Raw genomic sequence first — 15,165 nt, 5'->3', positions numbered from 1 at the left:
AGGCACGGTGCCTCCATGCCTTGATCCTCCCGCTCAGCTTCAGGAGACCATCATGAGATACTCTATGTTGATATTAGGTGATTGATTTTCTCTTGTCACTTACAGGAAGCCAATACCAAAAGAAAAGAACAAAATTACGGTTTCAATATCCTTTCTATGGAACAAGCAAATAGACTGATACTGATATGTTCTCTGAACTTATGATTATATTTGTAAAACCATAGGGAATATAAGTTCTGGAAGGAGGCTTTAGATCTGTCTGGTTCCTTTTAATGGAGAATGGTATTTAGAAACCCAGATGTGGGCACTGGTGTGTTCATTGTTACTGAGGCGTTTTTGCCTTTTGGGCTTCTCAGCAGCAGAGCTAGGAAATATATGCATGTTTATTCCTGCACATATATTTACATATGAACATGCACGTATATTTATATCTATTTCTAGATAAGTCCATGTATGTTAAAACCCATGAATTCCTGCTGATCCCTGCTATTCTAACCCAATACTGCAGAATTTACTCCAGCCTTCCCCTTTTTATATTGTAGCTTCCTACTCCTTGAAGAGTCTGGTTTTCATTATCTTCAACGTGTTTACTTATTTGCTCAATTTCCTTACATGTGACAAATCTCCCTCCCACATAAGTCATCTCCTCAGTCCAACCCAAGCCTGACCCCACAAAATACACCAGGGACACTTTGGCTAAGTTAAATAATTAAGTTTTGAAAGAAGTTTTCAACCTACTGTTTTCTCCCCTCCAGTGCCACTATTACTATTTAATTAGCTCAATACTCACTTTACTTCAAGACTTGTTTAATTGCAAATTGAAGTTGGAACAAGTTTTTAAAATAGGTGCCCTAGATCTAGCTAGGGGGGAGAAAAACAAGAACAAGAAAAAAACTGAGAGACATAAATATTCAGAAGGAAAAAACAAACTTCCATTATTTGTGGAAACATAATTGCTACCCTCCAGAGAACACAGGAGAATGAACTGAAAGCTGAGGAGAGGATGAAAAAAGTGGCCAGTTGTAAGACATACATGAAAAGCCATGAAAGTACTAAGACTGAATTCTTTTTTTGAGCCAGAGTCTCACTTTGAGGGCCTTGGTAGAGTGCCTAGCGTCATAGGTCACAGCAACCTCAAACTCCAGGGCTCAAGTGATTCTCTTACCTCAGCCTCCCAAGTAGCTGGGACTACAGGAGCCTGCCCCAACACCAGCTATTTTTAGAGACAGGATCTTGCTCTAGCTCAGGTTGGTCTCAAACTCCTGATATCAAGCAATCCACCCACCTTGGCTTCCCAGAGTGCTAGGATTACAGGAATGAGCCATTGCGCCCGGCCGAGACTTAATATTTTTATAATACTGAGGTGGAGAAATTCTTAGCATGGTTTCGAAGATAGAACTTTAAAAGGACCTAAGAAAAAGTTTATTCTGGAGAACAACCTAGATGTTTGTTAATGGAAATGGCTAAATAAATTATGGTACATCTATACTCTAAAAATGCTATATTTTAAAAGATAAAGGACAACTTCTATTCTATGTATTAGCATGGAAAGATATCCAGAAAATGCTGTTATATGTAAAAACAAAACTAAACTCACCAAGCAATCTATAAAATGGTATTTTGCAGTAAGAGGGAAGAAAATGTACATGTGACTATTAAATATAGAAAGGATATCTACAGGAATGCCCGTCTGTCTGTAGGTGGTAGTTACCTCCTGGCTGAGATCGTGGTAGTTACCTCCTGGCTGAGATCGTGAAGAAAGGCTTCATGTTTGCTTTATGTACTTCCAAATCTATTGACTCTTGCATATCAAGAATGTGTTAACATATTATTTGCATAAACATTTTTCTTCAAAATTTCTGAACAACAAAATATAGTAAACAAAGTTAAAAGACAGCTGACAGATATACACTGGATAAACATATTTTTAACTATTAATACATAGGTAATAAAATATAAATTGACATCTATAGTTACATCAAGTACTCTTATAACTAAAAAAAAAAAGACAAATGTTCTGATAGAAAAATAGGTGAAATACACAACTGGAAGGATTGGATGGTAATTGCTGTCGCTTGCTTCTCTATCCTGAAGCAGTAAAGAGCACACTGTCTGCAGCCAGACCAACGCGGTTTGGATCTTGGTACCACCCCTGTGTGCTTTTGGGCAAGTTGCTTAATGTCTGTGGGCCTCAGTTTCTTGTCTGTAAAATGGGGACACTAGTACCTACCACATAGTGATGTGAGAATTAACTGACTTAACATCTGTGAAGTGTCTGGCTCTTACTAAGCAGGGTGTTAGCTTTATCACTGAGCATACTTAGGTTTTAAATGTACACAAAGTTCACGTTCATTGGTAATAAAGGAAATGCATAACAAAACAAGGAAATGCTTTGTTTTTGGCTTGCCAGATTGCCATATGTTGGACCGACTGTGGGTCCCCAGTGTTGGCAGTTGGCTGGTGGAAGGTAAATTTGTAGGTGCAGCCTTTGTAGGGCAATTTATAGCTCAAACTGCACTTTCTCCTGGCTTTGAGAGTCCACCTCTAGGAACTTATTCTAAGGAAATAATTTAAAAAATATCTAACAATTGGAAAGAATATGAATTTTTAGGAGAAGGGAACTACTTAAATGTATTGCGGTTTACTTTTGCAATGATAATATTATAGAACCCTTAACATTGACAGTATAGATCCATATGAAATAGGCATGAAAAAGACATGTAAAAGCAGTGTACAGAACAGCAGGGTGTATACGACGGTAGCATGATCTAATTCTTATTTTTAAAAAATCAAGTATGAAAAAATTATGTATATATGTGTCTAAGAAAAATGTATCAACTAATATATACACAAGTTCTCTCAAGGTGGAGAGGTTATGGGTGATTTTTAGGTTCTCTATAACTTTCTACATTTTCTAGATTTTGTACATTGTACAATATTACTTTTATAATTAGAAAAGTCAATAAACTTGTTTTCATTTTGAAATAAAACAAAACGGGGGAGGATGGGTGGAGGGAGGGTTATGGGTGGGACCACATCTACGGTACGTCTTACAAGGGTACATGCGAAACTTACTAAATATAGAATATAAATGTCTTAACACAATAACTAAGAAAAAGCCAGGAAGGCTATGATAACCAGTGTGATGAAAATTTGTCAAATGGTACATAAAACCAGTATATGGTGAAAAAAAAAATAAAAATAAATAAATAAGAGAAATAACAAAATAAAAATGGCATCACAGGGGGGAAAAAAAAAGAAATAAAGCATATCAATTCACACCAGCTGGCAGTGTGGGCTTCCAGTCGGAATGTTAGTCCTCAGACTTGGCTACATTTTAGAATTATTTGGAGAGCACTAGAAAAATGATAAGCCTGAGTTCTACCTCCAGAGATTCTGATACAGTCGGGGATGAGGCATCAAGTTTTCCAAAGGGATTCTAATGTGCAGTCAGGATTGGTCCAGAGGTCAAGGCCATTGCTTGGAATTGGTTGGTGGACACACAGGGCCCAGGGTGTGAGCACTCACGTGGGTCTTTATACCAGGGTATAACTTTGAAATGCGGTATCATTCAGGGTAAGATTCACTTAAATTGTTTGGACGTGGACAAGGCCCAGGCAGGTAGGCTCTCAACATTCTCCTGGTGCATTTCAGAGGCAGCTTAGGGTCTTTTCTAGAGCACATTCTAGAGCACAGGGTAATGATCGTTTTAGGGGCCTCCAAGTCCTTTAAGGATCGGATGGTAATTGCTGTCCCTTGTTGAGCCAGGTGCTTTGCAAGATGCTCCACTTGCACCAGGTCATTCAGTCCTTTAGACGACCTTATAACAGAGGTGCTGTTAACATCCCCATTTCTCATAGGAGGAAACTGACCCACGGTGGGGCAGGGATTGAAACCCAGGAGGTCTAGCGTCAAAACTAGAACTGTCACCTGCCAACTTGGGAAGCTCTACTCAGAAAAGCACGTTTGTTCCAATGGTCCCGTCTGCATGCAGTTCCAGAGGTGCCTGGGTGCCTGCAGCTGTGCACGGATCCAGGAAGGAGCCAGTCTGTAGGGGACATCAGTGCAGGGTGCCACTGCCCTTGTTGCGCCACTGCTCCCCTCACACCCCAGGCTGCCTGCTAAACACACGGAATGTGGTGCCCTGCTGCTCTCAAGCCTCATTGGGGGGGGAGGGGGTGGTTGGTGGGACGTCGTCAGATCACAGACCAGCATGCCGATGCATGTCCCCGGCTGAGTGAGCAGGCGGGAGAGGAGCACAGAACTGGGACTGGGATGCCTGGGTTTGGTCCTGGTCTCTGGGCCTAGTTTCTTCCTCTATGGAACAGCATGAAGATTTTCTTTTTTTTTTAGACAAGAGTTTCACTTAGTCACCCTGCTGTTGTGTGGTATGACCCCATAGCTCACAGCAACTTCAAACTCTTGGGCTCAAGTGATTCCCTTGCCTCAGCCTCCAGAGTAGCTGGGACTACAGGTGCCTGCCACAATACCCAGCTATTTTAGAGACGGGGTCTCACTCTTGCTCAGGCTTGAGCATGAAGATTTTTCTTTCTTTCTTTTTTTTTTTTTTTAGCAGTCCAAATGGACTAAGCCACTTGTTTTCTTACTGCTGATTTTTTTTTTTTGGCCGGGGCTGGGTTTGAACCTGCCACCTCCAGCATATGGGGCTGGCGCCCTACCCCTTTGAGCCACAGGCACCGCCCAAGCATGAAGATTTTTCAAAGAGAAATTCTAAGGGCGCTTCTGGCTCCAGGATTACAATTACCCTCTGTGATGCTGTGGGTTTTCGTGTGTGGTTGAGGGTTCACCCTGGGATGTTAGCATTTTGCAGGACAGGTCACACAGTTGGGGTATATGGCATACCTCCTGGGTTCAATACATATGGCCTTTTAGGTCCTTAGCGTGGCCTTTTGACTGATCCAAATTTTACTGAACAAATCCTTTTATTAAATGGGGGGCAGCATGGGCAGTGCCTATGGCTCAAGGAGTAGGGCGCCGGTCCCATATGCCGGAGGTGGCGGGTTCAAACCCAACCCCGGCCAAAAACCACAAAAAAAAAAAAAAAAAAAAGGGGGGCAGCACCCACCTGATGGGCACAATGTAAGGGTCTATGGCACACCTCCTGGGTTCAGTACACAACTACAATGGGGACTTTACCTAACAAATGCAAACATTGTAACCTAATTGTTTGTACCCTCATGTTAATATGAAATTAGAAAACGAAGGGGGAGCAGCAGAGAAAGATAAAACTTTTCTTGCTTCTTTTGGTGCTTAAAAGAATGAAAGGAGATGGTTGCTGGTTTCCCACCCTTGGCTGAGGCCTCTAGGGTGTGACCACCCATTGCCCCCCATGGGGGTCCATGAAGAGGAGAGGGCTTCTGCAAGGCCACCCACTGGTGCCAACAAAAAGCAACTGCGGTGGGAACTCGGAGCTGCAGTCACTCCGAGCTGTGGTCACTCCAGTGGGCACTGTTCAGGAAGGGACTGTGCCCTGTCTCTGCTGGGCCTGGCCCTCCAGGACAGCAGATGCAGGCTTGCCCGCACCGCGTGAGAGGATGGCCTGACCAGGAGATGTCGTTGTCTGCTCTCCTATATAGATCCTAGAAAACACTCCCGAAAATCACCCCGACCACAGCCACTTGAAGCATGCCCTGGAGAAGGCGGAAGAGCTGTGCTCCCAGGTGAACGAAGGCGTTCGTGAGAAGGAGAACTCAGACCGGCTGGAGTGGATCCAGGCCCACGTGCAGTGCGAAGGCCTGTCTGAGGTAGCTGCCCCGGGCTGGGACCGGGCCTCCCCTGGCTAGGCCTTGGCAGCCAGCCTGGAAGAGGAAACGCGAAATCGTGACCCAACCTGCAGCTGCCTGACCTCCCTTCCGCTGCTTCTCACCTGCTGTGGACTCCTTCCACTAAGATTTGTATCTCAATTATATTATTTCCCATTGCCAGTCCTATTTATTTTCTTCTGTTGGTTTCTTTCTTGTTCCTTAGTTTTTGCTAAAACATTCATGTTTCTTATTTCTTTCTTTCTTTTTCTTCTTCTTCTTCTTTTTTTTTTGAGACAGAGTCTCATTTTGTCGCCCTCAGTAGAGTGCTTTGGTGTCATAGCTCGTGGCAACCTCAAAGTCTAGGGCTCAACTGATCTTCTTGCCTCAGTGTCCCGAGTAGCTGGAACTACAGGTGCCCAGCGCAACACCTGGCTATTTTTAGAGACAGAGTCTCACTGTTGCTCAGGCTGGTCTTGAACTCCTGAGCTCAGGCAATCCACTCACGTCGCCCTCCCAGAGTGCTAGGATTACAGGTGTGAGCCACCGCTCTGGCTTTCATTTATTTCTTAACACATTTTAAACATATTCCTATGTACTCCAAAACTGATCATCACAGCACTAAAGTTATGGGTCTTGTTTTTTTTGTCTGTTGTTTGTGCTAGCTTCTTCTGAACACTCCTGTTTCTCTCTATATATAGGGATTTTTTTTTTTTTTTGAGACAGTATTTTGCTCTGTTGCCCTAGTTAGAGTGCAGTGGCATCATCATAGCTCACTGCAGCCTCAAACTCCTGGGTTCGAGCGACCCTCAGCCCCCCAAGTGGCTGGGGCTACAGGCGTGTGCCCCTACTCGCACTCTTGCTCAGGCTGGTCTCAAACTTTTTGCCTCCAGCAATGCTCCTGACTCAGCCTCAAAAGTGCTAGGATTACAGATGTGCACCACCATGCCTGGCCATGTATTGTGATTTTCAACTGTGAACTCAATGTTGCTTGAAACAACATGAAAGACCCATGGGCGTCTTTGTTGTCTGAAGTTGCATTCCTCCTGGGAGGACTGCTATGAGAAATACCTAAATTAATTTAGAGGGTTTGGGGGAGTGGGATCATGCCATTTGTGTGAGTTGTGGTTATAAACTTGAGTGAGAGCTGCCTGGTGGTCACAAATTCTCATGGGCATATTTCCCTTCCATACACCATGGTCAAAGCCTTCTAGAAAAGGTTTCTTGTTCATTCCTTCTGTGCTTGAGTTCACTTGTCATTCCTCCTCTGAGTCCAGCTTTTTGTGAAAGGTCTTCACCTTGAAGATCTTCCGCTTCACTTTGGCCCTGGATACATGTGTCTCTGCACCCTACATGGCCATTACAATGGAAGTTTAACATCACCTGGTTCAAGAGAGGCCCTGAGAGCCACAGCTCGCTCTGATGCTCAGTTACCCTCCAAGGTTCCTGTGTTCATTCTGGTTTTGGCCTCCACAAATTTCTTACTTTGTTTTTATTTTTATTTTTTTTTTCACCAGATTGCTTGCATTCAGAAATTGAATCTTTGTATTTTACTCAGTTTTTGTTTTTTTCTTTTTAGTTTTTGTTGGTGAGTCATTCAGAATATCTAATGCACCATACTTCTAGAAACAGAAGTCTCTTCTTTGGTCTTTAATTGTCTTCTTGTCATTTAAGCTTTCCTCTAGTCTCATTCTAGATGGCTGCACCATCTGGGGGTAGTCTTTGGTGGATTGGCTCATGATTCTCTCACCTGCTCATCAACCCATGAGCATTTATTGAATGTCTGCCAATGAGCTATCATTCCATGTGCCACTGCCCAGTACTAAACCCTGAGGATGTAAATATAAGATGTGACCCCTACTCTCAAGGAGCTTATGGTCTTGGAGGAAGATGGGCAGTTGGCGGGGGGGGTGTTAAGCCATGATTTATAACACAATGTGAGGAGCAATGAGGCTGAGCTGGGTTCCAAATGCTGTGGGAACAGGTAATGGGAGGGCACTTCTCAAGAGCCCTGGAGAAGGCAGAACTTGACCAGGCATCAAAGGGTGAAGATATCTGTTCAGTAAAGGCTGGGGGCAGAGCATTCAGTGTGGAGGGCCCGCTCTCAACAGAGCATCGGGGAGGAAGGTAGAGGAACAACAAGGCAGTCCGCGGCCTGGCCACTGAAGGCCCATGTGTCATTCAAAGGGATGTTAACTTGATCCTGAAGACCAGGGACCTGTGTGGCTCCCGAACTGCCAGGCAGAAATGCTGACATGGCCACACGTGCTTTAGAAAGGGCCTTTTCCTTCCCGGAACCTAACAGCTCCAATCAGAGGGACTCAGTGAGGCTGGGGTCTTCATCCTAAGATGTCAGTAAGTTCTTGCCCTTCTGTTTTTCAGCTCATGTGCTCTCTTCAGAATCAGATGACTGTCCTTCTTTATTGATCAGTCTTTCCTAGCCATTGTGCATCAGCTTTGTTTTTGTCTTTATGCTGTTCATTCACAGTGACAGGAAAGGGGTACACTGGCTTCTGTTTCCTGACTTAGGGTCACAACATGGCCCAGGGGATCCATGTTGGGACACATACCAGTGATTGAAGTTTCCAATAAATGCTGCCTTTAGCGTTCTTATCTGACAATAGAGAAAAGTAAATACTATTCACATGTGTTCAGTGTTGTCCTGGCCTCCATGTCATCCTTCATGTCACTGGCTCCAATGACACTTGCCTTCTTTGGATTCATTGTCCCCAGGTGGCTTGAACCCTCTTTTAGCAAACAAGAAGGGCCAGACTGGTCTCTAGGCTCTTCTTCAGAGGGCAAGGGGTGAAGAATGTTTTTCGAAAGCTCCTGTTGGGGTGTTAACTTTGGTCTTTTGGGTTCTGAGAGTCCCTCTAGGAGGTTAGAAGCTGTCATCCCTCTTTGGGGCTGAGAGCAGAGTGCAGTGGCCACTTCCTTTGCTACCTGTAGATCTCCAGTCACATGGGTGCCACCAAATCTTTTCTCTCACTTTGGAGATAGAATAGGTGGATGGTGGCCACCAGCATCTCTGGGGGGACATATGTTGTGAACCCATCACCCCTTCTCAAATACCGTCCTCAGAGAAGTCTGCAGGGCTCACAGCTCACACCTCAAACTTGGAGGTCCCTGGGCAGGTGTGTAGCCAGGTAGGGCCGTGGAATTCTGGGCTCTGCCTGGTCATCTCAGTAGCCAGTGCACAGCCTTGCCTTGCCTGCCTCAGTCTCTCCCTCTGCTGTCAAAAAGGGAGCTTTAGCAGGTCATCTGCCCTTCAGTCCTCCCCTGCTCCTTCAGAACCTTCTGGCATGAGGTGACAGACCTCGGTGAGATGTTAGAGCTGCGTTTCTTCACCTGCAGACATCTGTGAGGGTCAGGGAGTGGGGGGAGAGGGCTGTCCCCTCACACTTTCTGAGTAAGTGATTCGGGTGAGATACAATACAGGGCCTGTCCAGTTTGGCATTGAGGTGTCACTAAACACCCCTGAGTTTTGCCATCACACCTGTGCTAGGGCCCTGGACTCCATTCTCACCTTGGAAAGTAGCATCTGTCCCAGGGCATTGTACACAGATAGTTCCTGATATTTCCAGAAACACAAGTGACTCGCGCACCTGTGCGGAGCCTTCTTGGCAAAGCTGGTCCACGCTGTTCCTGTGCGGCGCTCGGCACAAAGCAGGTGGCCCTCAAGATGGGAGCCCAGTGGGCACTTTTCTTCCTGCAGCCCCATTTCCCCAGTAAATAACAAAGGTAACAAGCACACAGATTACACCCTAAGACACCAGCACCCTCCCGCCATGGGAAAAGCCTTCTGAATGGTAACCAAGACTCATCTTAACATTTGGAACCCCTAGAAACATTCCTTCGAGTGACTTTGATTTCTTGGCTCCAAAAGGCACTGGCTGAAGTCTTCAAAGTTGACCTTGCTTTGTGCCTAAGACACAGGCCTTAGACCCTGAGGGAGCCCAAGCTGTCAGATACAGAGACACAAGAGCATAAAAAATGACCTTCCTTTATGTGTCTTCTCTGGGTTTTGTTTTCCTTTCTTAGCAACTTGTGTTCAATTCAGTGACCAACTGCCTGGGGCCACGGAAGTTTCTGCACAGTGGGAAACTCTACAAGGCCAAGAGCAACAAGGAGCTATACGGTTTCCTCTTCAACGACTTCCTCCTGCTGACTCAAATCACAAAGCCCTTGGGGTCTTCTGGCACCGACAAGGTCTTCAGCCCCAAATCTAACCTGCAGTACAAAATGTACAAAACAGTAAGTCCGATTCTAGATTGTACATTGCACATTAGTCAGGGCTAATGTGTTTGGGGAGAAAAAAGTGCAGAAGGAGCCAGAGTTTTAGCAGGATTGGGGGCTATGGTGGAGCGGAGGGCAAAGAAGATGAGCCAGGATTTAGGGTGACCAAAGTGGAGGGTGGTATGAACCCCATTGCAGTTCCAATAACACATAATTCGATTGATGAGACTTTTATACATTGCTGAATGGCTGCTGTGAGTCTCCGGGGGATGTGACAAAGGAATGCCTTACCCTGTAAGGAGCTCATGGTCTAGTTTATAGATGGAACAGGCTTGGGAGTAGAGGTGCAACGTGCCATCAACTCAAGTGGCCATGCCACCTTCCGAGTAGTCCTAAAGCCCCCACCAAACTTCTCAGTGTAGCTTGCAACATCTGTGCCTCTCCCCTTTCCAGCAAATCTTATCTAAACAGTCAATACGCGGAGAATTTACCTAAGCTGTTTCTATTGTCTGCTCATACGTGGCTGGCTGTGTCCGTGTGTCTTTGTGTCATGGGATGTTGTTTTTCTAAGTTCCTGTAGAACGTCCGTATAGAAGAACTTTCTCTGAAGCAGCAGTTGGCTCTATTTTGGGGAAGTGAGCTGTGTTTCTATAGATTGCTACTAGAAACTGTGTGTTGAACATCTTTGGAGGGAGGTGCTTGGATGTAAAGTGGACTGAGACTGCTATTTAGATACTTTGGGAAAAATGGACAAGTCGGATCTTTTTCTGAAGGACTTAAAAATACCTGCAAAAATGGAGGGAGCAGAAATCCATATTTATTATTTATAATATATGAAAGCCGATATTAACACAAAAACTCATTCTTCTGGTATAGTTTACTGGAATACACATGTAACTTTAGTCTGATTACTGGAAAACACCACAAACAGGCACGTGCACTGAAACACGGACGCTCACTCTCGTTTTCTAGGACATATTCACTTAAGTGTGCACACCCGCGCGCGCGCACCCACACACACCCCATGCTTGTAGCTCACTGGAACTCACAGACCCACTGCCGATTTCTGTAATGTCTGGGCATTACTTTCCAGCCTATTTTCCTAAACGAGGTTCTAGTAAAATTACCCACTGATCCTTCCGGAGATGAACCCATCTTCCATATTTCCCACATTGACCGAGTCTACACTCTCCGAGCTGAAAGCATAAATGAAAGGTAAGACTTGCCGTCTCCTTGGCACTGGGCCCCGGGGCCACTGGGTCTGGGACCTCTGGGGTGGTTGGTTAATCACTAGGTCCAACATTCCCCACTTGAAATGCCATAACCTCCAGCGGTGAAGGGCACAGGACTTTTTTCTAGAGCCTCTCAAAAGTTTGACAGATGATGGTATGAATTTTTCAAAGTAAAATAGATTGAAACTAATTTTGCTCAAGAATTTTTTGTTTGTTTGTTTGGCCCAGCTTGGTAGCTCACACCTGTAATCCCAGCACTCTGGGAGGCCGAGGCGGGCGATTGCCTGCACTCACAGGTTCAAGACCGCGCGAGAGCCAGAGTGAGACCTCGTCTCTAAAAATAAGCTGGGCGTTGTGGTGAGTGCCTGTAGTTGCAGCTACTCAGGAGGCTAAGGCCAACAGAATAGCTTGAGCCCAAGAGTTTGAGGCCACAGCACTCTATTGAGGGCAAAAGAATGAGATTCTGTCTCAAAAAAGGAACTTTTTTTCTAGATGTTGTCAGCATACTTTGAGATAAATGGAACATCTCAAGTTTCTCTAGGTTTTCCAGGTGACAGAAACCAATAAGGAAGTGATTTGGGAATGAACAGGACCACCCAGACCTGAACCCCTCCCTACCTGACTCACTTAGACAGGCATTCTGGATCCCAGAGCTCTGGGTATTTTGCTTCAATCATGTCTTCAAGACTCTGCCCTGGAGGCAAATGAAATAGATTATTTTCTGAAGGGTGAACTTGACACCAGGCCAACAACATTCCAAAGAGCATTTGCACCAAGCAAGAAAATTGGCTAAAGGTACTGCGCATATGGTTCTCAGGGAAAAGTGAAGGAGAAAGCAGAACCCCAAATGCTTCCCCTGGGCGCGTTGCTCTTTCACATCAAGTGCTTCTTAATCTGGGAAAATGGTTTTGTTCTTCCCTTGGTTGATTTCACAAGAGAGATCCCTCTGCCCTCACGGGGTTAGGCAAATCTGTGATGCTCTCCAGGAAGGGAGGAAGAGGGGGCGCGTGCCATGCCCTCCAAGTCAGCAGACCTCCCTCCACGGGACGGGACGTGGAAGCCGGGCCAGAGTACATCCATAAACATGACCCTTAGGCCTTTCTTCCTGATGGTAGGAATGAGTGTTAGCATCCTGTGACATGAAAATCAGACTCTTTTTCCTGAGACTGTTGTTCAAAGCAAACGAACAAAGAAAATAGAGTCCTGGAAACAGAATTTTAGCAGACCTGCAGCTTTTTTCCTGAGTTCTGTTTGGCAATTTTCTGTCTTTTTCTGTCCAAGAACTGCCTGGGTACAGAAAATCAAAGCTGCTTCTGAACTCTACATAGAGACTGAGAAGAAGAAGCGGGAGAAGGCCTACCTCGGTAATGTCCCCGCGAGGCGTGGGTGGGCATTTGGCCGGATCCAGGTTCCTGGGAGTAGAGGATGCCCCTGGTCCTAGAGGAGGGGGGTGAGATGGGATGGATGTGAGTGTGGGGTAGGCTGCAGATGGGAGGTAGACGACAAATTCCAGGAGCAGGAAGTAACAGTTTAAGAACAGGAGGCGAGAATTACTTTTGAGTGGGGACAGGAACATCATAAAATGGCTTGTGAGGCAGACAGGTGCGGGACAGGTGTCAGACGTTCAAATGAAGCATTTTGTGTTGTTTTTCCTGCTGTCATAGTGCGTTCCCAAAGGGCCACAGGCATCGGAAGGTTGATGGTGAATGTGGTTGAAGGCATTGAGCTGAAGCCCTGTCGGTCTCACGGTAAGGCCCTGGGCAGCTCCCGTCCAAACACCCACTGAGGCCCGGAAGCCTGTTCTGCGTGCCCAGTGCCCCACTGGCTTCCAACCAAATGTCCATTTCCATGCTCCCCATTTCCTTCCCAAACTGGTTTTTCTAGTACTTGCTCAAAACCTGGAGGTATTTTTTTTTTTTAATTCTTTCTACCTTTCTGCTTTTCAGAGCAACCTGAGGGGCTGCATTCACAGTAGATGTGACGTGAAGTGAGGCCAAAGTGAGGGGACAGGAAGGGCCTGGCTTAACAGCCCATTCATCTAATTCTCTGTTCTCAGTTTAAGCATGATGTTAAATTGGAGTTTTCACCCAGCTGTTCTATTTAACGGCACCTAGGAAGCGTGGCAGAGGGGGATCAAAGTGAAGTGTCCCTCCTGCCTGGCAAGGGCTTTTGTTCATCCCAGGAAAGAGCAACCCGTACTGTGAAGTGACCATGGGCTCCCAGTGCCACATCACCAAGACAATCCAGGACACGCTGAACCCCAAGTGGAATTCCAACTGCCAGTTCTTCATCAGAGACCTGGAGCAGGAGGTTCTCTGTATTACTGTGTTCGAGAGAGACCAGTTCTCACCAGATGGTGAGTGAACTCGGCCCCTGCGGCCCTCCCTCCTTCCCTGTCATGAGGCTTGTATTCAGAAATGCTTTCTTTCTTTTTCTTAACTCCCAAATCTTTTTATTTTATTAATTTTGTAATTTTTTTTTTTTTTTTTTGGAGACAGAGTCTGTGTCACCCTTGGTAGAGTGCTGTGATGTCACAGCTCACAGCAAACTCTTGGCCTTAAGCAATTCTCTTGCCTCAGCCCCCTAAGTAGCTGGGACTACAGGTGCCTGCCACAATGCCCAGCTATTTTTTTGTTGTAGTTTATTGTCGTTTAGCAGGCCCGGGCCAGGTTCAAACCTGCCAGCCCTGGTGTATGTGGCCGGCGCCCTAGCCACTGAGCTATAGGTGCCGAGCCAACTCTTTTTTTTTTTTTTAATCAACATAATTTAAATGTGCCACAGAAATTGAACTATAGGTTGAAGTGTGCTGTGAGATTAAAAATAAAAAAAAAAGGTTGAAAACACTGCATGTTGACCACTCTGCTAGGGAGTAAGCAGGAAATCCTAGTGCTAGTCTCACATGTGAAGTCAGAGAAGAGGGGAGTGTATAATAATTCTCTGTGACACCCCCAATATCCCAGACACGTGTCTTGAAGAGAAGGAATTCTCTCTGTCTGAGCAGTCTTTTTGTTCTCCTTTCAGATTTTTTGGGTCGGACGGAGATCCGTGTGGCAGACATCAAGAAAGACCAGGGCTCCAAGGGGCCAGTTACGAAGTGTCTCCTACTGCACGAGGTCCCCACGGGGGAGATTGTGGTCCGCTTGGACCTGCAGTTGTTTGATGAGCCGTAGGGACAGGCCCAGCGTGTGCTCTGCAGGGCTCTAGCCCCAGGCGGCACCTGCTGTCTGGAAATTGTGTTCCTTTTCTAAGAAACCACCGTTGGGTGTTCAGCCACTGGGATGTGGGACAGCAGTGACAGGTCGCCTAGAAGCTTCTAGGAATAATTCTCGACAATCCTTTTCACTCTGCACAAAGAGTTTCCCATTTTATGAGACAAAACTGTGTTTTCCTTGGTCCTCAATGCAAGTCTCATCACAGCTTCTAGGGTGTTTGCAGTCCCATGGCCCCCAGTGGGGTGCTGTTGAAAGTCTGGCCCATCCCTGGGCTGGAGGGATGTGTCTGGTAACTATAAAGTAGATTTATAAATTCAATGTCTGGAGGACTCATGTCACCCCTTCATTTCTTACCTCCAACAGCCCCCAAGTAGACTCCTTGCTCAGTCCTTGGTGTGTGTTTTGGAAACAATTACGGTGGTCCTCTTGTCTGAACCCCCATACTCCCTCACACGATGTGATGGTCTTCTGGTCTGGCCCCGGCTTAGCTCTTTCAAAGCTGGTTTATGGAAGGTTCTGGCAGGTGTGCCGTTAGAGCCGTTTCATCCCCTTCTAGGCCTTGTACTAATACATGTTTATGAAAATGCAGTGGCACACCCATGGGTGATTCAGTGCTGGCTCCTAGTATGCTTGGAATATAGTCACAGAAACTCTTTTTTTTTACTGAGACAGAGTCTCACTCTGTTGCCCTCAGTAGAGTGCTGTGCCATCGCAGCTCACAGC

The 15,165-nt window shown here is 45.9% G+C and overlaps 1 protein-coding gene across 1 annotated transcript in view; it reads left to right on the top strand.

Moving 5' to 3' along the window:
• Nucleotides 1–14,601, top strand: part of ITSN1 (intersectin 1) — a 235,177-nt gene extending 220,576 nt beyond the window's left edge. The window contains exons 33-39 of the mRNA XM_053565715.1: nt 5,598–5,765; nt 9,804–10,016; nt 11,092–11,213; nt 12,512–12,594; nt 12,895–12,978; nt 13,413–13,586; nt 14,252–14,601. Of these exons, the coding sequence (XP_053421690.1) occupies nt 5,598–5,765; nt 9,804–10,016; nt 11,092–11,213; nt 12,512–12,594; nt 12,895–12,978; nt 13,413–13,586; nt 14,252–14,400 (993 nt within the window). The 3' untranslated portion in view covers nt 14,401–14,601. The remainder of the gene's footprint in view (nt 1–5,597; nt 5,766–9,803; nt 10,017–11,091; nt 11,214–12,511; nt 12,595–12,894; nt 12,979–13,412; nt 13,587–14,251) is intronic.
• Nucleotides 14,602–15,165: the final 564 nt, after the last annotated feature.

This window comes from Nycticebus coucang, chromosome 16 (genome assembly GCF_027406575.1).
Source record: "Nycticebus coucang isolate mNycCou1 chromosome 16, mNycCou1.pri, whole genome shotgun sequence".
Classification (NCBI taxonomy): Eukaryota; Metazoa; Chordata; class Mammalia; order Primates; family Lorisidae; genus Nycticebus; species Nycticebus coucang.
Note: the sequence above shows the minus strand (reverse complement) of the source record. Positions and strands in the feature narration are given on the sequence as shown.